General features: G+C 33.3%; 2 protein-coding genes across 3 annotated transcripts; one reads left to right on the forward strand and one right to left on the reverse strand.

Annotated features, from left to right (window-relative positions):
- Positions 1–1,046: 1,046 nt before the first annotated feature.
- On the forward strand, positions 1,047–1,566 carry Pet117 (cytochrome c oxidase assembly factor-like). The gene is made up of 2 exons (XM_076409517.1): positions 1,047–1,252; positions 1,342–1,566. The coding sequence occupies exons 1-2, from the start codon at positions 1,161–1,163 to the stop codon at positions 1,481–1,483; spliced, it is 234 nt and encodes a 77-aa protein (XP_076265632.1). The 5' UTR covers positions 1,047–1,160; the 3' UTR covers positions 1,484–1,566.
- LOC143199593 (uncharacterized) lies at positions 1,469–26,880 on the reverse strand. Of its 2 annotated transcripts, none has more exons than XM_076409516.1 (10): positions 26,820–26,880; positions 19,330–19,623; positions 12,941–13,255; positions 5,867–6,133; positions 4,702–4,903; positions 2,705–2,839; positions 2,490–2,653; positions 2,190–2,428; positions 1,879–2,137; positions 1,469–1,805 (listed from the first exon to the last, which is right to left on the reverse strand). In XM_076409516.1, the coding sequence occupies exons 1-10, from the start codon at positions 26,863–26,865 to the stop codon at positions 1,564–1,566; spliced, it is 2,163 nt and encodes a 720-aa protein (XP_076265631.1). In that variant the 5' UTR covers positions 26,866–26,880; the 3' UTR covers positions 1,469–1,563. The 2 variants fall into 2 exon arrangements, with proteins under 2 accessions (XP_076265631.1, XP_076265630.1); XM_076409515.1 differs by having other exon boundaries at positions 26,550–26,828.
- Positions 26,881–27,916: the final 1,036 nt, after the last annotated feature.

A 27,916-nucleotide genomic window follows, 5' to 3' on the forward strand; every position in this document is an offset into this window, starting at 1 on the left:
ACAAATATAGTTCGACAATTCGAAATTCAAAACAAAACTACTGACCAAGGATGTATTGACATCTGCAGATGTTTTGATAAAAAATGGCTAGAATGAAAGCAGTAATTACTCCAAGTACTGCAGCAACTTTACAGACTTAGCAGTATTTGGAAATTCCTTTTATTGGGCGTTTAGAAAACCCATTGGATTTTTAGCAAACCCATAAAATGAAACTACCTGATTTATATCAGTTACACGTAAAATATTCCTCTATACCCGCAACATCTTTCCCATGGGAACGAGTTTTTTCAAAATATGAGTAAATAATTAACGATCGAAGAAACCGATTCAAGGGAGAAAAGTTGAACATGATAATATTCACAGTAATTTAAAAATATTTATGTTCAAAAATAAATAAAACTTTTATATAAAATGGGTCTGGTAATTATTGTACGATCATTTTTAGGTTCACCATGGATTAGATTTTTCAATGATTAGGTAGATGTTTACACTTTATTTAGTAGTTATGGTTATTGAAAATCATTACTTCTTGGGTTTTATTTAAGTTATATTGTACTATTTATATTTGTTATGCTATGTTATTTAAAAATAGCAATTAATATATTAAAACACGATAAAACATTTGTGGTGTTATTATTCCATTCCTTTTTACGCATCCACAGAACATTCAGTATAAAAGTAATCCTACTTCCTTTAAAATTATATTATTTATTACGTGATAATAGAAATTAGAATTTTTTTTCTTTTCTTTTTTAAAGTTATCACCTGAATGAATATATGTACATCTCTGTCTCGCTTTTACAATCTTTGGAAATATAAAGACATTTAAAATTAATTGCTCCAAGCATTTATCTTCGTCCTTTCCTATGTCACATTTTATACAGACGTACATCGTCTTCTGACATCATGAATGAAAAACAGTCGAACCGTGCATTTGACTGAAAATAGTAATTACTATTTTCAATCGCTATTTTTTTGACTATCGACTGTTTTGCGCCTATCGACTGTTTCCACTGTTTTCAGTCGATAGTTCCCAACGTTAATTTTCACTATGACAGTGGTCGGTAAACATAACCTAATATAAGTTTCTGGTTTTAAATTTATTTTAATTCAATAAACAATTCTATAAGTTTTAAACATTTAAAGTAAAAAAAACTGTGATGTCCTTAACATCGAAGTTAACCCTTACAGCTGCGTGTACATTTACAGTAGGTATAATTGGTTATGTGCACTATAAACAATACTCTGATAGGTAAGTTTCACTGTATATTATAGAATAAATAAATTTATTAATTTACTCTATTTCCACTAAACCAGTGTCTTATTTAAAATTGGTTGTAGGGAAGAGCTGCATAGAGGCGTATTATTAGATTTAGAGAGGAGGGAAAAGAGGAAAGCCGAAAACATTTATAACCTACAGCAACAAATAGATCTTTCAAGAGAATTTAAGAAAATAGAAAACAACTCATCACATATTACCTAGTATATATTTATACTTCTTTTAATGTTTCTGATTTTGTAAATAACAAAGTGTAGTTTAAATAAATACAATTTATATAATAGTTACATCATGTCGTCATTATCAGCCCAATGTACTCTTCGATTCTCTAGGTTACTAAATCCAATTCCAAAATTTTTGTGCAGTTCTTCCATGGACGCTCTAGTATATTCTTCTTCATAGTACTTTTTATACCGTCTTACCAAAATAATGCAACATATAATAAAAATAAGTTGAACTATTATCCAAGTTATTATTAAACCGAGAACCAAGGAGTAGTCCAAACATACTTCATTTGTTTTATAATCTTAAATCAAATAAATGATAGATATACGTAGATATACTTTGTTAAAGCTTATGATAAATATAATTATACTCACTATAACCTGCTACTAAAATTTTTGCACCATCTTTATCTCCAAATATTAATCTATCAGAGTATGAATTTGGATTTCTAACGACCATAACATATTCTAAAGGCATTTGATTAACAATCGATGTTTTAGCTTCCTCAGCAGGCTTAATTTTGGGAATTTTAGATTGCACAGTGGTGTTCCCATTAATTGTTTCAAGAACATGCGATGACACCTCCCGTTTTCTTCGACGTCCAAATGATTGAATGCTGTTACCACAATCGACCTGCAGAATAAATCGAGTTATTTCAACGCCAATTTTTCATATTTATACATACTGCTGGGCACTGATCTGGACAAAACTGAATAATAACGCTGAACCTTACAACTGGCGATGAAGCAAACTTAAATGCTTCAAAAGTGCCAGTTAATCGTCGCGTACCATTTAGAGTTTGTTTGGTGATAGCTGGAAAAATGTTAAGATTTGATGGACAGCCACGGTCATCTAATAGAAAGATAGATTCGTCTCCGTTTTCAGTCATAGCGATGAGATGGTTTGCCCAAAAATCATATGAGTCTACAATTGATAAATCATATATAATTTAACTGATATTAATTATACAGTGTAAAACAAATACTTGTTTTTTCTTTAAGCTCTATTACTAGTTGAAGTTCTTGGCCGATTTGTGTATCGATCGCTTCCTCTTGGCTTTTAATGTCTATTATTTTCATAACTACCATTGGTGCTACGGTTTCATTCGTTATGGTGTTCAATAGGGTACTACCTTTATTCGGAAGAGATCTAAAATTGACAGTGTTAGGTTGTATTAAACAATTGAAATCTGTTAACTACGATGTGATCTTCACTCCAGTCCCTATTAAAACTTTACTGTCGTTTCCAAATATGCATCCTACCTTGATGATGCGATCAGATCTTGTCTGGATCAAAGCATTGTATTGAATAATCAAAGTACCAGCTAATAATGTCCTAAAAATAATATGTGTTATTAACGAATTCTTATTTTATTCGAGTAACTGATTTAGATTTCTCCTTGATTTTTTAGATAATCTCTTATTGGATGCTGTGGTTTATATCTAGTAATTATTACACTTGATTTTTATGTTTCCAGAGATATATTTACTATAATAAACTAAACTGTATTTTGCTTGTTTTTGTATACATATATGTGATCCCTAGATAAAGTAACAAATATAAATAATACTGTTAAAATATTATATAGAGAATTTTAATCATAGTTAATTTTGTGCTATTTTAGTAGTGACGATGGGTTAATATTTGTTTGATTTTGAATAAAAAATGATTTCTTTTTCATGGTGGATATGAGTGTTTTTAGTGAACCATAGTCAGTTCAGAATTCTTCTTAAATAAATTGGACTTGAACAGTGAAAAATTATAAAAATATACTAGATGTTCCAGCTGTGAGGAAAATTTTTGATTTCCTCATAAACAATAGTGTACTCAGACCGAACAATTTATTTTGAAAAGTTTTCTTGATTGGTTGAGATAAATAACTACATTCTTGGCACACGACGTTGTGTTATATCAGGTCAAGCAGTATCTTAAAACAAGCACTTTGAGCTTTCTGATTTCTAAAGTTATTACAACTTTAAATAATTATATTATACGTTTGAATTAATTCGAGGTTTTGTTTTAAAAATAAAAGAACAATTTATTTGAATTGAAGTCGTGTTAAATTATTATCAGATATATTGTTTATCCTTAATCACAACTTTATTACAGAGATCCCCTGTTATAGTTTTAGTTGGTTTTAGCAGTTTATGTACCTTTTTGAATCACAACTGAAGTTGATGGTTTACTGCTGTGTTGGATTTTGTGGTAAATCTATTTTATCACCAGAAGAATTTAGAGAAAGCTTTCTTTCTTATAATTCCGAAGACCTTCAGCCTTTAATATCTGATAAATGAAATTTCAATTATGTAGATACTTTTTTAAGCATGCTTTAAAGAGAAATATTGGTCTATTTTTGGATTATACAACTGCATTTGCGGCTAACTTTGATAGCAGTTCCTTAAACCAATATATTTGTGTGATAGTACAAAGGACACATGATCTACAAAATCACTTCAAGATTAGTTTACTGCGTTATTTTTGAAACTATACACTCCTGCTTCTAGATTTTTAGTTTGATTTTTTTTAATGTTGCTTGTTTTGTGAACTTTTTTTACATTTTTTTCTAAATAAGTCAATGTATCTAGAAGCATTGATATCATCCAATAACAAAGCTTTTGAGTGTTTATACTAGCTTCATCAAAATTGTTTCTAATTTTGTGGCGAGTTAATTTTGTTTGTCATCATAAATGCATTAACACATTGAAGATGGGAAATTAAAATTAAATATTGGTTATTTTGATGACGAATAGATTAGATGAGGTATTCCGCAAAATTATTGAATAAATGGTACACGTTCAGAAAATCATTAAGGTTTTTTATAACTACTAATATTTTCATAACATTCTTTGCGTTATCAGTGTGTATGTTATCATTGTTAATAAAAATATCCATCATCACTTTCTAGTCAGAGGCACTAAAACAAATTATCTCGAAATTTCTGGGATCCCTTTAATTATGAAAATATTCAGCTTCGCTTGGACGAATAGATTACATTCAGAGATACGTCAATAACTTTATTACTATTTTCTATAAAATAATTAGGTATTGTAGTAACAAGTCATTACAAAATTTCCTTGTGAAATAATAGGGGTACCACTCGATAATTTCTCACCAAACAGATAAGACCGCATATTACGCATCCTTGACCCAGAAATAATAATGAGAATAAAAAAACGGAGGAAAAGCCTTAAACTTACCGGTTATTGGGACTGTCAGCCTTAATAATACCGCATTGGCTTGTTAACAGTGGCAGTTTCAATGTGACGTTTTTGAAACTCCCTTGACCCCACGCAAAACACGCTGGGTTTTCAGAGTTTCCTTGCATGTATAATTTGCCGCGAAAATCCAGTTCGGGCCGGTAGCTTATCGTCATGAAAGTTTCACTGCAGGACACGCTAACTGAAAAACAAAACCGTATGAATAAGTGACTTGTTACTTTTTTGGATTGTGTTAGATGTAAAAAAAGTGTTACGACTTTTAAACCTCTTTTAAACTCGGAGCATTTTTCTTTCTCAGTTTACTAATTAACATTGATCTAGTTAGAATGAGACATAATTAAGTCTCATGCATCCGAACGTGTAACCAAATAGGTCTATAAAATTCTATTTGTGTTGAAATATAATAAAACAACTCTAATTTACAAACTATTGTGGCTTCAATAAATATGCATTAGACGTACTGTAATGTTAAAATTAATTATATTTTATAACGTTATTTTTGTTTCATTGTTTTATTTACATTAGTCAGTGTCAAAACAAACGAAAATTTAAATTTGGCAACGTTGCAATATAAATTTTGATGACATACATTTGCTGTTATTTTGTTGGATGGGTTATATAGTCGTTCTAGTAAAACGTCGAATATATTACCAAATGTAGTTCGTAAAAATATAAAATTCGTTTTAAACTCAGAGCGGATTTTTGCTTCTCATTTGACCCTAGTTAAAAAGAAACAGAATGCTCTCTGATGCGTCGAAACACGTATGTGACGTCGCAATGTTGCCGCATCAAATTTCACGTTTGTTTTACGTTTGTCCGTTTATAAATTCTAATTATTATTACTAGTGTTTTGAAGTATTTTGTAGGCATTTGGTAACATAGCATACTAATACATATCGAGTTTTAAAAGGACAATTGAAAAGTCCCCGACCTACCATAATAAAACACATTTTCTGGCAAAATTAGTTTTTTTATTCAATATAATTATGTTGTTACTTTTCTGGAAGGGAATTCCTTCAAGGGTGATATACTGATTATAGCGACCATTATTGTAGTACGATTAAATATAATTTTAAAAAATGTGTTTTACTGTGGTAGGCCTGTTATATTTTAACACAAAAAGTCAGCTCAATAAAATAATTACCGTTGAGGCATCTTGCTTTTTCGTAGTAGGCAGCATTTTGAGTGGGTTTTAGCAATTTAGGTCCGTGTAGTTTGCTATCCTCGCTGTGTAAAAAGCACAAATTGCTATCTCCCCGAATAACACTAAAGCCCCTACAATTGAAAGTTGTGGTCGATTCGCAAAGCCGCTGGCATTCTTCTTTGGTCTTGTGCTGAATACTTAAATCGACATGACTTAAGATGACGTTTTCGTATTCTTCGTAAGCGCAGAACTCGTTATTATGGTAATCTATAAAATATATAGGAATTATATTAGTACAATTTACTTTAGGAGATTTTCTAGTCATAGTGTAAGATAAAGTCGTTATACATGGAGAAACGAAATAAGTTGTTGCAAGACAATTCTGTTAAAATTAAGGGCTTATTAAAATTGTTTTGCGCTATGAAAATATAATAATCACAAGGTTTGTGTGTAAAAAGATGCGATACACAACTTTTACAACTGGTTTTCCATTACATCTTGTTGGTATTTTCTGTCATGTCAATTTGACATCTAATGATGTACCTAAATGTCGCCCTGCTCGTAACTGTTTTATTTCCTAGTATTCTTTTGGTTGTCTTATTTGGTCTTATTTTGATTATTACCTTTAGTCATATGTGTAAACACTTTGGTGCTTTTGTATGCTTCTCTTTGGATGAGCCTTGTGAAATTTTCAACTTCTTCTACATATTTCATCCTTTAGTGATTGGTATTCGGATTGTTCTACTGAAGGTCAACCCGAAAGCTTCCCCAATCAGTAATGTTGTCAGTAAGGTTTGTTCTAGCTGTCTTTTTATTGTGTTTTCATTTAAGGTTAATGCACTCAAAATTCTCTTCTATTTCTATACAGTCAATTCAAAATTTAACTTAGAATTATAGCATGGAAGTTGATCAAGGTCAACTTCCACTACCATTGGAAAACACCTTATAAAGTCTTACAGAGACGGAAAAAAGGCTGAGGAGGAAATGAACTTGCTTAAAAGGACTGATGATATAGTTTACGGTACTGATGATATAAATTAAGGATATTCTTATTCTTTTTGCTGATTTTCTCTTAAAAAAAAAAACATTGTTATAGTTATCTAGAGCCACGACACCATTTTATATCTTAATTTATATGAAAAAGGTTTTTGTATGCCTAAATATGCTTTCCGTTGAGAAATTTTCGATAAAAAATCAAAGAATGATACACTGTTGCAATTCAAACAGGAAGTTCTGCAGCACCCAGCTTATTTACCAATCACAGCGCTCTCTGATTACCACTTACTTAGATCTATAGAGCATGGCTTGAGTATGTACCGGGTTTGCTGAAGAATTACGAAAATAGATCGATAATTAGATCGCTGTCAAACCTATATTGTTCTTTCTACACGGTATCGCTATGTTTCTAGAAAGTTCGAAAAAAGTTGTGTTGGCTGTCTTTAAAAAATTGTTGATCATGTTAAAATTACCAAACTGACTGGATTAAGTATCAAAGACATTTATAACCGTTACAGCGTGTTTTGTTGTTGTAAGATGGGGTAAGTTTATTCATATTAATAATCATATCAAATATCAAACATTTATTTTTGATTTAAAAAATTAATCCTCTTCCCAATGAAGCTATGCAAACGGCAAAATACTTTTATTCTTGGATAAATTATTTAATAGTTCAACAACCACTGCATTAATAGCTACTGAATGCAAACCTTTTAAGATTTAACTTCCGGCAGCCCTTTAAATCTTCGAAATGGCTGTTCCAAAATCTCTTATACTGATGATATGCCAAGAGCTTGCGCAGAATACAAGCAGAATAGGAAGACGTCATGACAATCTATGACGTCGACATCGCTCTCATCCAGGAAGTTTTTCTGAAACCTTCACATCGTTTCTCTTTCGAACACTTTTTTGTCTACAGAAACGATAGAACCCCGGGTCGAGGCGGTGGAACCGCCATTCTCGTCAGAAAATGAGTCAAACAGGAGCTCCTACCTTCGTTATCAGCAAACAACTTCGAAATAACATCTATTAAAATTGATACCCCAAAACATCCTTTCATGATTACATCGCTGTATAGGAAATCTTCTGCATTCAACTACACAGAATACCGATCACTCCTCGAAGGAAAATTTCCAATAAATTCAATTAAATTAAAATTCCTTCCTCGCGGAGACCTACGAGGCCCAGATGAAATGCCTCCCTCCCGCAGAGGGCACTAAACCTAAAGACAACGACACTGTCATCAACGAATTCAACTCCATCAAGACAAGTCACCGCAGCCTTTCTTCTCAACCATTTTGTATCTCAAAAGTCTCTACAGACTATGATCGGCAAACTTCAAACCAAAAAATCTCCAGGTTTCGACGGAATATGATTACCCAACTAAAAAAGCTCCCGCATAAGCAGCTTGTGGAACTGGCAAACATCATTAACCCCATCATGAGGCTGCAACATTTCCCAACGTCTTGGAAACACACTCATATAGCGGTTATTCCCAAGAAAGGAGCAAAATCATCTCCATCTGACTACAGGCCCATCAGCCTTCTCACTGCCATTTAGAAGCTTGCCGAAAGAGCAATACTCTACGCTCTCATCTCTTTCACAAAGGAAAAAAAAAGACATCATTCCGGATGAACAATTCGGCTTTCGCGCTCACCACTCATCCGTCCATCAGGCTACCCGTCTGGCCGCACACATCCATCACGCTCTTGACCTACGTATAAAGCTTGGAGCAGTCCTTCTGGATCTAACCAAAACCTTCGACAACGTCTGGCACGACGGTTCGATCGCAAAATGCGTGCGGCTAGGCCTCGCAGAAAACCTAACCGCTCTCATCAAGTCCTATCTATCGGACAGATCTTTCCAGGTCAAGATCAGGAAGACACTTTCCAGTCGAAAACAAATCGATGCTGGCGCACCCCAAGGTTCCCCGCTGGCTCCAGCCTTATTTAACCTCTTTATTTCAGATCTGCCGAGAAAAGAGCAGATTGATGTCGCGTTTTACGCTGACAACACTGCTTTCTTCACGGCCTTCAGGTTCGAGGTTACAATTCTAGAACTTTTATAGAAGCAGCTCGATCATGCTATCAAGTGGTTCAAATTCTGGAGGTTACAAATCAACCCCCTGAAAACCCAGGTCATCAATTTCCATAAGAAGCGTTACGCACTGCGCATCTCGCAAGTTAATATCGACTCCGCAACAATTCCATGGCTAGATAACGTCACGTACCTAGGTCTTCACTTCGACCGACGGTTCAATTGGCATTCCCAAATCCAGAAAGCAATACAGAAAGGTTCGGGGATAGAAAATCTGCTATCTTCTCTGATCTGCCCTTATGGCAGACTTCCCATCACAATCAAATGCTTATTTTACAAGATGTTAATTCGGTCCGTACTCTTCTACGGATTTAATGTCTATTCCAAGTTTGTTACACCCAACTAGATGAAACGGCTTCAAGTTTTCCAAAATAAGCTCCTCAGGAGAATCTTAAAGGCACCATAGTTTGTCAGAAATAATCAAATTCATAGGGAAACTGAGACTCCAGAAATCAAGCACTTCATATCTCAATTATTCCACAAACAACAACTCAGCTCAAGTTCTTCTTAAAACGTGCTTGTTCGCGAGCTGGTCGACATGCATCCGTTACTGCAGTCATAACTTTTGCCCCCATACGACAGTATCCAGTCAACTCAAGTTCGCGAATCAATAGATTCGCCGGGTCCTCGTGCCCAATAATGGCTGCCGGATCAGCGGATGCCATAGACCCAAATTTGATGCAGTAACAGCAGCAATCCACAGGGGTCAACTGTGAGGCGGTTTCGGTTTAGTGTATTGGTAAGTCCAGAGGCAGTCTCACATAACCCGGTCCAACTTGTCACACCAGGGCAAGTCTCCGCCATCACGTATACCTCATGCATTCCACTGCCTGGTTTTAGGCAAGAAGAAAAAAACCTTTTAAGAGAGGATTTACCGACTCACTACACTAGTAATTTCTGCGCAAAACATTTCAGGACTTGAATAGTGCTTATTGCCTAAGTAAAAATACATTTGCTAATGTGCCATCAAATGAAAAATTAAAAACGACCTTCATTCAAGAAACAAAATTAACCAATATAGTTTGAATTTTTTTCTGGATCTGTTAGAGCTCCTGGATTCAGGAATTCTTCGACTAGTGTGTTTGGGAAATCATTTAAAGTGCTCATCATCAATACATTCAATACTAACGGGGGATGTATTATCAGGATTTGAGAAATTACTACTTAACTCTATACCTTCAATTGGAGATGTTCCTATACGAACAAACGAGACAAGGCAATCTCATGCCCCAGAAAAATGTTTTATTATACTGTCAGTAGGTCTTTGAGCTATCTGTTTTATTTTATTCCATGATATTGCCACGTCGATAATATATATAACATATTTTTTGTCAAATATTTTTAAAAATGTAAATTTAAAACCTTTTACAATAATTTTTGGATAAAACAAGTAAACATAATTTTAACAGGGAAAGACTCAAAGTTTGCTTTCAGTATAAGAAAACAAAAAGACAGAACTCTAATAGATCCTATTAAATTGATGGCTGTAAACAATTATGCAAAAGGGAAAAGACAGAAGAAATAATTTTGATTTGTTCCTTTTTCATGATTTTTTTCATATTTACTTTTACATTATATTTATATTATATATATATATATATATATATATATATATATATATATATATATTTATTTCTACTGATTATATTTATATCATTCATTGAATTTTATTTAATAAATTTATTTCAGAAATTAAATTGTATTTTATTTCAATTTTATTGGTCAATTACACGTGACGTCAGAGCTGCCAAACTTCATCAAAGAACCAATCAAATGTCTTGATAGCAAAATGATTCTCTTACAGGTGCCTATAATATAGAATTAAATTGACCAATCAAATTACTTGAATGGCCGATATAACACCATCTGGATGTTGGGCAAAGCAAAACTTTTCTCCAGAGACCCCTGTTGAGTTTTCTCTCTGTTACTCTATGGTCATAAAACTGACAGTAACAGTGTTTTAAAATGTTACCACAGCAGCGGCCATTATTGTATTAATTATCGTGGTAATGTCAATATGACATATATACGTCAGTTTAGTTCTTATATATTAAAATAATGTTAAAAACTCCATTTCGGATAGAATTTGCTCAAAATGTGTTAGTGGTTGTCTACGTCTATGAAGGAGTAATTAGGTCAAATTCCATGTCAATTGGATCAAAAGTTTCGGAGATTTTGTGATTATCTGTCAGTAAGTAGTATATTGGTTTATTAAGTATGATTTTACCAGAAATCTGCCAAAAGGTCATGGATTAAAACGGTACACGGTCCTTCAACGTTATATGAATAAGTTCACTTTTAAAAAGAACAAAATAATTTAGATTGCTTATCTATGTTTTACAGTTGTTATCAAAATTATGATATTGATACCTTTTAACACAAAAAGTTATCCCAATAAAATAATTACCGTTGAGGGATCTTGCTTTTCGGTAGTAGACACCATTTTGAGTGAGTTTCCCCAATTACCGTTATAATTATTTTACCACTTACTTAGATGTCATAGAGAGAAAAAACCTAATACCAACAAAACGGTTTGGATTTATTAACCAGCATTCAACAATTGACCAGGTCCACAGTATAACAGATGTTATTGAAAACGCCTACGAATGTAAAAAGTATACTCAGTTATATTCTTAGATGTAGCACAAGCCTTCGATAAGGTTTGGCATGAAGGCCATTAAACTATTAAAATCGTACATTACAATCAGAATGTTTAGAGTCAAATAAGAAGAACCTTACTCTACAAAAAAGAAGCTAAAGCAGGTGTATCACAAGGAAGTGTACTGGGGCCAATGTTTATCCACTCTATACTTGTGATATACCACAAATGGAGAATATTACGATGGCTACAATTGCTGACGATATTGCGATTATAGCTGTCAGAGACAATAGTGAAGAAGTCTCACGAAAATTACAACAGGCAAATGATAATATAAATAATTGGACAAAAGCTAGGAAAATAAGAATTAATGAAAGTAAATCTGTACATGTGCAGTTCACCTATAAACAGACCGTACAAGCACCAATAACATTAAATAACAGTATCATTCCATATAGCAACAACGCTTATTATCTCGGAATGAATCTTGATGCAAAACTTTGCTGGAAGGAACATATAAAGAAGAAAAGAAAAGAACTGGAATTGAAATATAGGAAAATGTACTGGCTAATTGGAAGAAAATCATAATTATCAGTAGATAATAAATTGCTATTATATAAGTAAATACTCAGTTCAATTATGGAGTTGTTCTGTAAAGAGTAACATAAACAAAATACAAATTTTTCAGAAAAAAGTCCTGAGAGGTATTGTATACTCACAGTGAAGTCACGAAATCAAGAGAATTGCAAGGGGCACGAGGAAAGACTCCATTCGCATGAGAATATTGTAGGTAGTGCAGCTTTTGGTTAATAACAGAATAGGACACAGACTCAAAAGAGCCAAACCATCTGATCTTGTGTAGTGTTGTGTAGTGAGGTGCATATATTCAAAAATACAGCAGTGACATGTATAAACATTATTTCACCAGAGACTGAGATAGCGCCGATGGGTCCTCCTAGTTATATACCTAGATTTAAGTTATCATAAAGACAAACTGTAGGTTAGATGGAAACGACTAGTAACAATGTAATAAATAAATAATAATTTAAAAAAACTTACTTAGATGTATGGAGCATGGCTTGAGTATGTACCGGGTTTCGAAATGCCGAAGAAGTACAAAAATATATCGATAATTAGATCGCTGTCAAACCCAAATTGTTCTTTCGACAGGATAACGCTATGTTTCCAGAAAGTTCGAAAAAGTTGTAGAAATTAATTTAAAATGCTTTAATTAATATATATTGTGCTAATTTTTTCTTATTAAACGCCTTTTCAAGATAATAAAGAATTACGATAAAATATGGAAGCACCTCTTTACTGTGGAAATATTTAAAAGCACTCTGAAAATGTTTGAAACAAATTTAAAAAAAAAACATAAATACCTGTGGTGTTTCTCGATTTGATACATTGATTTTCGAAGTACTCGTCGTCGTACGTCGACACCCTGTAGGAGTTTGGCATCAAATACCGGTCGGAATCGCTCAGAACACACGTTCCCGTGGTGACGTTGCTCTCTGGATCCTCGTAATCGAAGTGAGCCTTGAAATTGACGGACCTGCACCGAAATGCTCTCTCGTCCAGGCATTTCTGTTGACACTCTGTCCTGCTCATATTCTGCGGCAAAGTTTTCGTGTCGTTGCCTATCAACGTCGATCCTGGTACCCTCTCGAACATCCATAATTTGTCGCAGGAAACTTCTAAAATCGATTGTTATAATGACTAAACAAATAAATATTCGCTCGCTGGGTATAAAAACAATTTTCACTCTAATGGGTTTCAAGATCAGCCGTTAATTACACAATTATTTTAGTATCAATTACAAAAAACGGATAAAATAGGTTCGTCGTTGATTGAAATTGTTTTGGTAATTATATATATAATAAAACTAATTAAGTAAAATAAAGATAAAATAGAATCGATTTAGCATAAAATAATTGTTTAATTTTTAACTTTTTTAAGTTCTATATAACATATCAGATTCGATATTTTAAGAAATATATCGGTATATCGGACAATTAAAATATCGATAACTCTATTTAAATATATAGATATTTATTGCCATAGTCAGCCAAAATATACATATTGATAGGGTAGCTGAAAAACGTAAATTACGAAAAAAATGGCAACAAAACAGAACACCTGAAAATAAAAACAGTTTAAACAATATAACCCAAAGTCTGAAAAGAGAAACACTCAAAATAAAAAACAAAACCATAAATGCTATTCTCATTCACATTCACATCTCAGAAATTTAACAGATGAAAAAGAAACTGATTACTCACTCTGGAAAGCCACAAAATATCTAAAGCGCTCATGTTTACACAGTCCACCTATAAGAGACCTATGTGGGAGTTGGGCACGTGATAATTGCCAAAAAGCAGAAGCATTTGCTGAATATCTAGCAAAAACTTTCAAACCAAACGAAACTAATGAAGATAATTTGTCGGACATAGAAGCTGAAAATTCGATGATTGGATTAGTCATAAAGAGTCATCAGAAATAGTTAACCAAAATTATTAAAATTGACATTAACCCCAGGAAATCACCAGTCTACGATTTAATAACAGGAGAATTACTGCAAAAACTACCAAGGAAGGGAATTATTAAACTCACCAACTTGATCAATACAGCATTTAGATTAAAACATGTCCCAGGCATTTGGAAGATGGTGGAAATTATAATGATCCCAAAACCTGGGAAGACACCAAATGAAATAAAATCCTATAGACCTATATCACTGCTGCCAGTAATATTTAAGGTTTTTGAAAAACTCCTGTTGAAAGGAATAAACCCGATCATAGAGCGAAAAAACCTAATACCAACACACCAGTTTGGGTTTATTAACAAGCACTCAACAATTGACCAGGTCCACAGAATAACACATGTTATTGAAAAAGCCTACGAAAGTCAAAAAGTATGCTCAGCTGTATCCTTAGATGTAGCACAAGCCTTCGATAAGGTTTGGCATGAAGGCCTTGTTCATAAACTACAGAAAATGCTACCAAAACAACACACCGAACTATTAAAATCATACATTACCACCAGAATGCTTAGAGTCAAACAAGAAGAAGTTTACTCTACAATAAAAGAAGCCAAAGCAGGTGTACCACAAGGAAGTGTAGTGGGACCAATGCTTTATCTACTTTACACTTGTGATATACCACAAATGGAAAATATCACGATGGCTACATTTGCTGATAATACTGCAATTATAGCTGTCGGAGACAAGGAGCCTCTCGAAAATTACAACAGGCAAATGTCAATATTAATAATTGGACACAAGCTTGGAAAATAAAAATTAATGAAAGTAAATCTTTACATGTGCAGTTCACCTATAAACAGACCGTACAAGCTCCAATAACATCAATTAACACTATCATTCCATATAGCAACAACGCTAAATATCTCGTAATGAATCTCGATGAAAAACTTCGCTGGAAGGAACATACAAAGAAGAAAAGGAAAGAACTGGAATTGAAATATAGGAAAATGTACTGGCTAACTGGAAGAAAATCACAACTATCATTACATAATAAATTGCTATTATATAAGCAAATATTGAAACCTATATGGACATACGGAGTTCAATTATGGGGATGTTCTGCAAAGAGTATCATAAGTAAAATACCAATTTTTCAGAACAAAGTCCTGAGAGGTATTATGGGTGCACTCAAATACTAAGGGCCTGATTACCTACATCGAGACCTTCAGATACCTACAGTCAGTCAAGAAATCAAGAGAATTGCAAGGGGGCATGAAGAAAGACTCCACTCTCATGCGAATATTGAAATATTGCAACTTTTGGATACCACCAGAACAGGACACAGATTCAAAAGAATCAAACCATCTGATCTTGTGTAGTGTTGTATAGTGAGGCGCATATATTAAAAAATTCAGCAGTGACATGCATGAACATTATTTCACCAGAGACTGAGTTAGGGCCGATGGGTCCTCCTAGTTATATACCTAGATTTAAATTAGTATAAAGACAAATTGTAGGTTACACGGAACGACTAGTAACAATGTATTAATTAAATAATTTAAAAAATATTGATAGCGACCCATGATTAGTCCTGTCAGTTTGGCCGAACTAGTTACCCTTTCCACCCTTGGCGTCGATTACAAAAGGGCGCATTTGGAACATTGAGGACACATTCCTCGGTACCACCTCGTATTGTTCTCATCTCTTATCTAAAGAACATATCTGTTTTAATATTTATGTGTTTATTGTACCGCCCTTAATGTCTTAATATATTGTTCACATCTGCTCTGTTGTAATTATTTAAAAAGTTTTAATATACGTGTTAAACCCGCTCCAGTATTTTCTTTTATTCTTCATTTCTAACAATATATTTGTTTAAATATCTGAAAACAATAATATATCGACCCAAATAAATGCATAGAAAAATTAATTTGTACTTAATATTTATTTGGAAAAATATCGATATATCGATATTTTTTCGGCATCCTTGATTGGAGGCACTTGTGCCATGCTTTATCAAAGACCTGGGCCACGTCTAGAAATATAGCTGAACAAATGGTCTTCTTTTCAAACGATTTTGTGATTACTAGGCCAATAAATTAGTTTTAAAGCATTTTTTAAAATTTGATTTTAATTTAATTTTGAAAAATCGGTACTATGTATTCAAAATAAGAATGTATGCAATGTATATTTAAAGTACTGTCTATCGATAACCGCTACTCTTTCTTATTTTTTAGGTAATTTAGGAATTCCATCGCGAAAGGACTATATATCCTCGAGGTTATCCACGAATCGACCTATTTTTTGGCATCTTCATAGGAAGTGAAGCGCTGCTCAGACAGGTCATATGTCGGAACAAATAGTAATCAAAAAGGACAAGGTCTGGGGAATAAGGCGGGTGGAGTAGAACTTCCCATTTTGATCTCTCCAATTATAATTTCATCGATTTTGCAACGTATGGTCGAGCGTTGTTATGCTGAAGAATAACATTGCAAGTCTTAGTCGATAGCGATCCTCATTGATCTTTTTATTAGCTGATCCCACTAAATAGAGAACTTTGGCCTGGAGTCTGCTTTGCTTTCTGATTTTGCTGATTTCAGACATGTTTTTCAATATCTCTTGGCATCAATTCATACGACACAAAATATCCAAGCTTTTGGATCATTCCCATGTTATTCAAGCGGTTGGAAAAAATTTCTTGTGTTACTCCCAATAATTCTGCAAATTTTTCTTGCATTCTACACATCACATCATCAACGAGTAATGCCTTCAAGTTTTCGTCTTCAAATTTTTTTGGGTATCCAGAATGCTTTTTGTTTTCTGCTCTGAAATCGATAGAGCCTTGTTCACACAGTATTCGATTACCTTCAACAGCCTTTTTCTACAGATTAAAGAAAAAATTCTCGCAAATGCAGTAAATTGCATATAAATCGGATATAAATTCAACGCACTGAACAAATGTTTTGTTCACACTTCGCCGAAATGACATACTGAAAAATGACGTCTAAGGCTTGAACATGAAGTTGATTACAAATGTATCTGATGCTATTTAATACACAGTAACGCCATTTGTTGCAAATCCTTAAAATTTATTTTATAGGTCTAATACATAATTAATACGATATACTTGATGAGTCTGGATGAACTGTTTTTCTTCAATAATTGGTTTGAAATTATTTAAAAACAACACCTTCAACAATATGGATATGATTGATAGCAGTGGTATTAGTCGATATGATATATTATCGTTGGGTGATTTACTGGCTTAAGGATCATAATAATCCCGCAATCTTCCACTGCGTAGGCACATATTGCAATCGCAGAATTTAGCATCTGCTTAAGCACTTGACCACTTTTTGATATTGAATTTTTGTTTGCAGTTCGTTAACAATTTCCTTTAAAGTAATCGGGTTCATAACTCTATCTTCCCTTTTATCTGAATTAGGTAAGGTATCACATCCGTTAGCAGACTGAAATTAGAAAATATTTGTCAAGAACTCAGCAAATAATACCAGCTTCTCGTTATCTTTTTTTTAACCACTGGCCTATGTCTTTACAAATCGGTAAGTTTTGGAACTTTATTCGACTTAATTTTTTAACCGCTTGCCAAAGAGAATAATCAATCTCTGGATCATCCGTTAAGTTCTTTAGAAGTTCAGAAAATATTTTAAGTAATTTTCTCAATACGAATTTTCTTTTTGAATAGTTGACGCGGTATATTTAGCGCAGTTTTACCGGCTGGTTCTCTGATTGTCATTTTTGTTTTGTTTTATTCATTATTTCTACGAGCTCTCTAATTTTCTTTCGGTAGCTAGGATCTGGTGTGTACCAAGCTTTGGGCCATTTTAATAGGGAGGTGATCGATCTTTTGCGGCAGTCACTTGTCACCATGGTAGAGAAAGGGATCTACCACTATACGTCAAACGAAGCAGCAGTGAATGGGCGAGGAAAGTCGCTGGAATAATACCAGAAAAAACGAAATCGATCGCCATCTGCCAAAAAAGTGATGGCCTGCTCGCTGTGAGATGTGAAACGGATGCTTCCAAACTTCTCGACCAGTTTTATGGGAAAAGTACGCGTTGGCGAGATTTTTTTTTTCACCAGGGCATCGCTTCTGTGCATAAGGCTACTTTGACTATGGGAAAACTGCGGGATATGGGGAAGGATTTGCTCTACTAAAATCCCAATGGATGCTGTGTTGGATGAGACACGAGGTAATTTAAGTAGTAGCAATGTAAAAATTAAATTTATTGATTCATAAAATTTTATATAATATTCAGCAAGCAAACCAATTTAATTCTACTGATACAAGGCTTAAAAGTAACGGTACAAGTATTGAAGCATGGGTAAATGATATCAAATATACAAGCTGTGTGTTGTATAAGCCACAATCTTATTTTCTGAGTACCTATCCTACTTTAAATAAACATAATTTTATGTTATTGATAATATGGAATTTTAAAAGAATAGAGTCATGAATATAATCGTCTATGTTCTACAGTCAGGCTTAATACATATCGATTTGAATTTTATTCCTTGGTTTTACTGAATAAATTGAGAAAGTGATTTCCAGGCAGTTTTTGCATATCGAACAGATTCGATGAGGAAACAATGAAGGTATTTTTTAGTGCCATGCAAAATATATTATTGAATAGTTTTAAAGATAAATAGATGATTGTGTTTTTATATATTGGTAAATAAATTATATTTGTTGCCTTACATGTTTTACTTTATCTTTTTCCTTTTAAATATGTTTATACAAGGTTAGACATAACATATGAGCTTAAAATAATAGGTAGCCAATTTGGTTAAATTTGAACTTAAGTTTCAAGTGAGATTTTAGGTTAATCTGTGATTTCTATATTATTTATTATACCCGTTAACTATACGAATAACTTACAGGAAGTAAAACTTCGGTTTATTATTGTAATATTTATATTGTATTTTATATATTGATAAATAATTACACATTGTTTTTTTTCTTTTCAAAGTTATTTCAAAATGAAATATATTTATAAAAGGTTCATCATATTATATTTTTTATATTATAGGTGACGAAAAATATACCAAAATATTTTAACTTGCTTCTCAACAGAAATATTCGATATGCGAATTCAAGATAATTTATTCTATTCATATAATATTCTTCAAATATACGTATAATTTTCAACAACTGGCAACGTTGCAAATTCAAATACTTGCGCGCATGCGGGGATTCACCAGAACTAGACTCTTGTGTCAATATGACGATTGTCAAAAAATAAAAACAACCATAGCGTATATAATTACCTCCCTTCAAGCACGTCTTCACGAACCAGGCGGCTTCGTTGTCTATGACCTGTCTGATTTCCTGTCCGGTCGCCCCGACGTCATAATCGAACCAATAGCATTCCTGCGTGTCATAATGCAACACGAAACTGATGCATCGCTCGTTGGATTCGCATTGCGCCAGGCAATCTAAGGTAACTGGATTTAGGGGATCGTCGCTGCGCACCAGCAGTTGGGCGTTATCTGATGACGGTCTCAGGCCGATGATTTTCTCGAAATGCGTGTCGGATTTCGGACAGTCGATCGCAGATTTCGCTGAAAAAAAAATACAATTATGCAAATAACGGATTAGGTCAGCTTCGTTATATATAAATAGATATTACTAATATTAATTTCAATATCTTATTTGTGTAATATAATTTTTTTTATCTTTGGTTTTTTTAAATGTATGTATTACATTCTTACTGATAGTTGCCGATTAACCCACAATTTGTCTTTACATTAACTTATATTTAGGAGGACTCATCGGCCCTATCTTAGTCTCTGGTCTAATAATGTTTATGTATAAACAGTACAGTTTTTCTAATACATTACATTTTATATACATTACAGTAATTAACCAATACATTTTCCTATATTTTAACTCCAGTTCTTTGCTTTTCTATTTTACATGTTCCTTCCAGCGAATTTTTGCATCAAGGTTCATTCCGAGATATTTTACGTTCATGCTATATGGAATTATATTATTATTTATTGTTATTGGTAGTTGAGCCACCTGGCTATACGTGAACTGCACATGCACAGACTTACTTATAGATTATAAATCTGGGTCAAATTATTTACATTGTCACTTGCCTGTTGTAATTTTCGTGTGGCTTCTTTGCTAGTATCTCCGAGAGCAAGAATAGCTGTATCATCAGCAAATGTAATATTAACGAAAGTAAATCTGTGCATGTGCAGTTCACCTATAATCAGACCGTACAAACATCAATAATATTAAATAATACTATCATTTCAGATAGCAACAACGCTAAATATCTCGGAATGAATCTTGATGCAAAACTTCGCTGGAAGGAACATATAAAGAAGAAAATAAAAGAACTGGAATTGAAATATAGGAAAATGTACTGGCTAATTGGAAGAAAATCATAATTATCAGTACATAATAAATTGCTATTATATAAGTAAATACTGAGTTTAATTATGGGGATGTTCTGCAAAGAGTAACATAAACAATACAAATTTTTCAGAACAAAGTCCTATAGGACTATATATCCTAGGTATTGTGGGCGCAGCCAAATCCTATAGGACTGATTACCTACATCGAGACCTTCAGATACCCACAGTAAGTCAAGAAATCAAGGGAATTGCAAGGGGTCATGAGGAAAGACTCCATTCTCATGATAATATTGACGTATTGCAGCTTTTGGTTGTGTAGTGAGGTACATATTATAAAAAATACAGCAGTGATAATTATAAACATTATTTCGCCAGAGACTGAAATAGGGCCGATGGGTCCTCCTAGTCATATACCTCTAAATTTAAATTATCATAAAGACAAATTGTAGGTTAGTCGGAAATGGTTAATAACAATGTAATAATTAAATAATAAAAAAATCAGTAAATATAGCCATTGAGATATTTTCCATTTGTGGTATATCACATGTATGGAATAGGTAATGAATTGACCCCAGTACAGTTCCTTGTGGTATACGTGAGCTTCTTAGCTTAGGTTAGCTTCTTTTATTGTAGAGTAGGCTGCAGTAGGCTTACTCGGATTTGACTCTAAACATTCTGACTGTAATGTAAGATTACAATAGCTCAGTAAATTGTTTCGGCAACATTTTCTGTAGCTTATAAACAAAGCGGTCATGTTTATCGAAGGCTTGTTTCACATCTAAAAACATCTGAACATACTTTTTTAAATTCATAGGATTTTTCAATTACATCTGTTATTCTATGAACCAAACTGATGTGTAAGTATTAGGTTTTCTCTCTCTATAATAGGTTTTATCCTTTTCAACAGGAGTTTTACAAATACCTTATATAAGGTAACATATATATAACATATATATAAGGTGACATAGGTTTACAGACTTTTATTTCATTTGGTGATTTTCTAGGTTTTAAAATCATGATAATTTCAGCTACCTTCTAAATGTCTGGGACATATTTAGTCGAAATGCTACATTGATCAAGTTAGTAAATTTTATGATTACCTTTCTTAATAGTTTTTGCATATCTTTGGTGACGTAAAACCACAAATTATCAGGCCTATCAATTAATTCTATTAAGAATTTACAACAGATGGTGTTACCCTGCATCTTGCAAATCGTATTGGGTATTAGGTAAGTAAGTTCATGTTGAAGAATTACCGTTAGGCTTCACTTTTCTATATGTAACATTTCGTCGTTTTGTTTGAACAAAATTTTTTTTTCGGTGCATTGAAAATGTTTGAATTTGTACCGGGTACATGGCCTTCGCGGAAAGTTTAACTTTTTTGCTCCATTTTAGAAATAAAGACGGCTGAAGGTCAACCCTGTCCATCGATTTTAACGTGTTTCAACTGGTTTTGACGTTTTAAAAGTGATGATTTTGACACCGAACTTAAAAAAAATTGAAGGCGAGGATTTGAAGGCATTACTGGATGATGATCCATGTAAAACGCAAGAAGAATATGCAGCATTACTGGGAGTAACACAAGAAACAATTTCCAACCTCTTGAAGAACATGGGATTGACCCAAAAGCTTAGATATTTTGTGCCGTGTGGATTGAAGCCAAGACACGTTGAGTCGTGGCCTGTCTGAGCAGCGCTTCACTTCTTATGAAGATGGGTCGATTCGTGGATAGTCTCAAAAGATTCATCGTTTTTTCGAGATTTTGGGAAATCCGTAAATTGCCTGAAAGGTGAGAAAAGGTAGCGACTATCAATGGACAATGTTTTTTTAACGTAAAGAACATGTGTACCTGTACCTAGAATAACCGTAATTTCTCGAAAAAATCTGGGACACTTTAAAATAATATTATCTATGACAGTCACAGAGTCTTTATTCTGATTTACGCTTGCTAAAACGATTTTTTTGAGTTTATTTATTTTCTAATTATTTAACATAATATACATTTACAATGAATATTTACACCCTGTATTATATTTGTTATACCATGGACACCAAACTAATTATGTTTCTCCTCTATGACATTTGCAACAATGCTGTACTATAGGAAACATGTCGCGAATAGATCAAATAATAAAAATGCTAGAGCAAGAGACATTGAGAGAGAAGAAAGAAGAAGTTTACACTTCATAGTGAATATCATTTTTTTTATAACATTTTTAATAGATATGCTTAGTACAATCTTAATTTATAATTAATTTATTACTCCTTTTCCTATGTATTTAGATTAATTCACAAGCAAGACGAGTGCGAGAAAATACATCAAAATGTATTCCTCAATTATTAAATTATAATAACTTATAGTTATAGTTTACACTAAAGGTATACACTTTATATAAGTTCATATGGTTTTGTACGCTTTAATCCCCTGAGATACTGCGCGCTCTCCAGCAGTTGTATTGCTTCCATGTTAGTATGATTTAGTAATCTTCTTTTGTGTTTCAAGACGAAATCTTCCTGTTTTCTTCTCCACTCGTATTCTCAAAACATATTCGCTGATAACCGCTCTGGAAATAGGTTTGGACGGAGCCTTTAGTAACCTTTTTATAACAGACAAACGATTTGGAATACGATTAACTGAATATTTATTGTAAAGTTAGGACACGTTTCAAATCTATTTTTCCACTTTCAGGACGAGAGAGCCCTGACATATCGATATTTTTTCAAGCCATATGCAGTTCTGTAATACATATGAATCAAAAAGGAAAAATCGAAACCAGGCACGTCAATGACTAAACTATAATCTTTAGATAATGCCGATATAACTGTATGGGCATACTGCTAATGCCGAATTAAATACAAGGTTTAGGAAGACCACTTCACATATAACGCGAAGGAGCGTAATTGGCTTCCAATGAAAGCTCCATATTACGCGTTAGCGCGTTATTGGCACCGAACGTGTTAACGCCTGGAACAGTGATTAGGAGCCCACATTGAGCTGACACTAATAAATCCAAGTTGACGTGAATGAAAAGTGAATGAAATTGATATACATACATACTAGTTTGAATGTAAAAAATATTAAAAAAAAACGACGTTTGACTTCAACCACAAAAATTCTGCTTCTCAAACATCTTAAAAAGATGTTCTTGAATAAAATTAAAAATTCTTGATTAACTGGAGCAAAAACCATATAACGTCACCTCCTACCAGTTTAAGTTTATTACTACAAGTTTATTACCTGCGATATCCAAGGGTTTTACAACAACACCAACTATAGGACAATAATAGATGAAAAAATATTACTCTAGAGCGTCAGTTTGGATTTAGTAATGTATTAATATATAGGACGCAAACCGAATGTGTGAATGTGAATTCTGTACTATTGTCGATGCTCCGTACTACACGATATACCTGAAGAAACAATAATCAATCAATAATATAATCAAAGTGTTCTTAAGTACTTAAATATGCGCAATTGTATTGAAGTGTGTAGATTAAAACTTCTACTAGCATTCAATTTAATTAATACGCAAATATAGACCATAGAATAAGGTAGACGTCATAGCTGGCACAGGATACTACTTACTGAAGTGAATATTTACATTGTGGTTAAAATAAGAAATATTTATTTTCCACTGAGCAAATTGTTGAACTCCTGCTCATGCATTTTTGGAGACTATTAACGAGATTATTGGAGTCTGTTGCTCTTTCTAATTATTCTCAAAACAATAAGACAACAATTCCATTAATAGTTATAGTGTTTAGAATTTAATAATAAATAAATAAAATCAATAATCAAACTTACGCAGTAAATATCGAACCAATATAAATATCAACGAAACAAATGTCTTGAAAAACAAATAAATAATAAAACTGTGTATAGATAAAAGGCGTCGTAAAATGAAGCTATGTACAAGGTAAAATTAGATTTTAACATAAATACCGATTTCCTTATGGTAATCAAATATTTTCAAAGTAAGAATAGATCTCTCAATAAATCAGTCGTGACTAAATTTCTGAATTTTGTTAAAATATAGGGGACTAATGTAATGCAAATAAGAGAGAAAATATTATAGATTAGTTTATTTGGTAGACAGAGGTCTCTCAAGCAGCAGCCTATCTAATTTTATTTGTAAATCTCTCTTTTCTAAAGAAAAAGCAGTGGAAAGGGAGTCCTTCTCGATGGACTTATTTTCTTCCTCCAGCAGGGTCCATTCAAGCTGTCTATCTTATGATTTATAAATAGGGAAAAATTTTTGTAATAACAGGACAATTGAAAAGTCCCCGGCCTGACACATAGATTGCGTTACTAGAATTAAATCCATATGTTTATAGTTAGCCCTAACCCTCAAAAGATCATTAGTTTCTGAATTATAGCATTTTGAGTGAAGCAACTTTTGTTATTATGAAAAAAATGGATAAAAAGGAATTTCGCGTGTTGATAAAATATTGCTTTGTGAAGGGAAAAAATACAGTTGAAGCAAAAACTTGGCTTGATGTCGAGTTTCTGGACACTGCCCCAGGAAAATTAACCATCAAAGATTGGTGTGCTAAGTTTAGATGTGGCGAAATGAACACCGAAAGCGGTGAACGCAGTGAACGCTCAAAATAGGTTGTTACCGACGAAAACATTTATAAAAAATCCACAAAATGATTTTGAATGACCGTAAATTGAAATTGAATGAAATAGTAGACACTCTAAAGATATTGGCTGAACGTGTACATCATATCATTCATGAATATTTGGGTATGAGAAAGCTCTGAGCAAAATGGGTGCCTCGCGAGCTTACTTTTGACCAAAAACAACGAGTTGATGATTCGGAGCAGTGTTTGAAAATGATCAAGCGTAATAAACCCGAGTTTTTGCGTCGATATGTGACAATGGATGAAACATGGCTCCATCATTTCAATCCGAACTCCAATCGACAGTCATCCGAGTGTACTGTACACGATGAACCCGTTCCAAAGTGTGAGAAAACGCAACAGTTGGCTGGCAAGGTAAAGGCGTCTGTATTTTGGGATGCGCATCGAATAGTTTTCATTGACTACCTTGAAAAAGGAAGGACCATCAACAGCGACTATTACAAAGCGTTATTGGACCGTTTGAAGGACGAAATCGCCGAAAAACAGCCGCATTTGTAGAAAAAAAAAAGTGCTGCTTCACCAAGACAGTGTACCGTGTCACAAGTCAGTGAAAACGATAGTAAAAAATCCATGAATTGAGCTACGAATGGCTTCCTCATTCACCGTATTCTCCAGATCTGATCCCCAGCGACTATTTCCTGTTCTCAGACCTCAAAAGAATGCTCGTTGCGAAGAAATCTTCGTCAAATGAAGAGATGATCGCCGAAAATGAGGCCTGTTTTGAAGCAAAGGACAAATCATAGTGCAAAAATTGTATCGAAACGTTGGAGGATCACTATAATTAGTGTATCACCCTTGAAAGGAATGATGTTGAATTAAAAAAACTAATTTTGCCAAAAAATGTGTTTTACTATGGTAGGCCGGGGACTTTTCAATTGACCTAATGTATTTATAATGCGTTGACCATTTGTAATGTAAATTTAGCGAGGTTATCAACCAACTAACTATTCCCAGGTATTTCCTAGTGACTGGAGATCCAGGCAAATACGATGCTGTTTTATCAAGAGATAAAACGAAGAAACGAAAGAAGAACCAATATAATTCAAGTGTTTATACTACCATTGATAGTTTACAGTGAGTTTCATATTTTAGCATAGCTATTAAACATTTCAGCAGTAGGAATAGAGAAAATACAGGGCAGTCTGAAGAGTTTATTGTGAGGCCTACGACGTATTACAGCGTGTACTCCTTCCTATAGATGACTTAGAGCTATCCGTATAAACCACCTCACAATTTGGGTACTGTAATAGGATTCCAAGGAATAATTTCTGAAATGTTAATAAACTCATAGAGGAATTTAATATTATTTTGAGAGAGCGACACCTATAAACATCTTTAAAAGGCTCCTAGTTTATTATATGGAAAGACTCTTATCTATTCTAGTTAATACGGCATGTATCAATATAGAGTTTGGAATTAAAATTGTTGATAATATGATTAAACATGAATAATAATATTATTATAAAATATAAACTTACCGAGGGATATTTCACACAGTATTAAAATAAATAAACTTGCTAACATCATAAATATGGCACATTATTTATTATATAAAACGCGGCACATTAGTATTATAATAATTGAAAATTGAAATCTTTACACGCAGTCTATTTACGGTTGCTTATAATTATTAAACAATGCAATCGATTCGCAAGACAATAAAAAATGATCCGAAATTTGACATTTGAAGTTATTTAAGTACCCATCGATTCGCGAGTGGTAACATGTTTCCTACTGGCGGTACTCACTGGGAATCATCGTATATGCATCATTGACACAATAGTGTATCTGCATTACGCAAACATGGGTGGCCTTGTCGCGAATGCAGGCGATACTGCTGCTAATTTCAAGTTAATTGGAAATTGACAGTGATATTAATGTTTGTTTGACAGGTTTGGATTTCATAATTATAATATCACTTCATATTTATGTCATTTGAGTATTGCCACTCATGGGATTATTAAAAAGAATAATGATTGTTATTGCTAGCTTGTTACCTACCTTGTAGTTATTACACTACGTATGTCCATTTATAAAATATTTATATTTGTGTGTAATATATTGTATTTTAAAAATTGTACTCAAAAGTCAAATTTAGCAAGTATTTCAAAATTTCACTAGCCAAAAATTTATAATGTTATGATTTTTTTTATTAATCCCTTAAAACTTCAAAAATCGTGGGCAATAAGTATTATTATATGATTTCCGTTAATATAACCATCCTGACATGTAGAAGATCACTCCAGTAAGTTATCTGTTGTACAGCTTATTATCTAAATCTTATTCTAGATACTATTTTAACTTATTTTAAAGTATATTCTAACTTATTCTAGTTCATTCTAGTTCAGTTCGTATGATTGTTTACGTTTGAGTCTATGCACTACACTGTCATTGCGCACATTTAACTGTTTGGCGAGTGCATTGGGATGCACTAATAGCCTTTTAGAGTACTTCGCACTAACACTTCGAATCACACTCGTTATGGGTTCTAAGGGGATATTACGCTGATTCAGTTTGTTGGACACGTAACAGATCAATTGAAAAGTCCCCAGCCTACCATAGTAAAACACAATTTTTTGGCAAAATTAGTTTTTTTAATTCAACATAATTCCCTTCATGAGTGATACACTGATTATAGCGACCCTCCAACGTTTCGATACCATTTTTGTAGCATGATTTATCCTTTGCTTCAAAATAGGCCTCATTTTTGGCGATCACCTTTTCATTCGACTCGAAATAGTCGCTGGGGATCAGATCTGGAGAATACGGTGGATTAGGAAGCAATTCCTAGCTCAATTCATGGATTTTTACTATCCTTTTCACTGACTTGTGACACGGTGCATTG

This window comes from Rhynchophorus ferrugineus, unplaced genomic scaffold (assembly GCF_030347505.1).
Source record: "Rhynchophorus ferrugineus isolate W39M unplaced genomic scaffold, kcgeb_rfMv2 rfM7, whole genome shotgun sequence".
NCBI lineage: Eukaryota > Metazoa > Arthropoda > Insecta > Coleoptera > Curculionidae > Rhynchophorus > Rhynchophorus ferrugineus.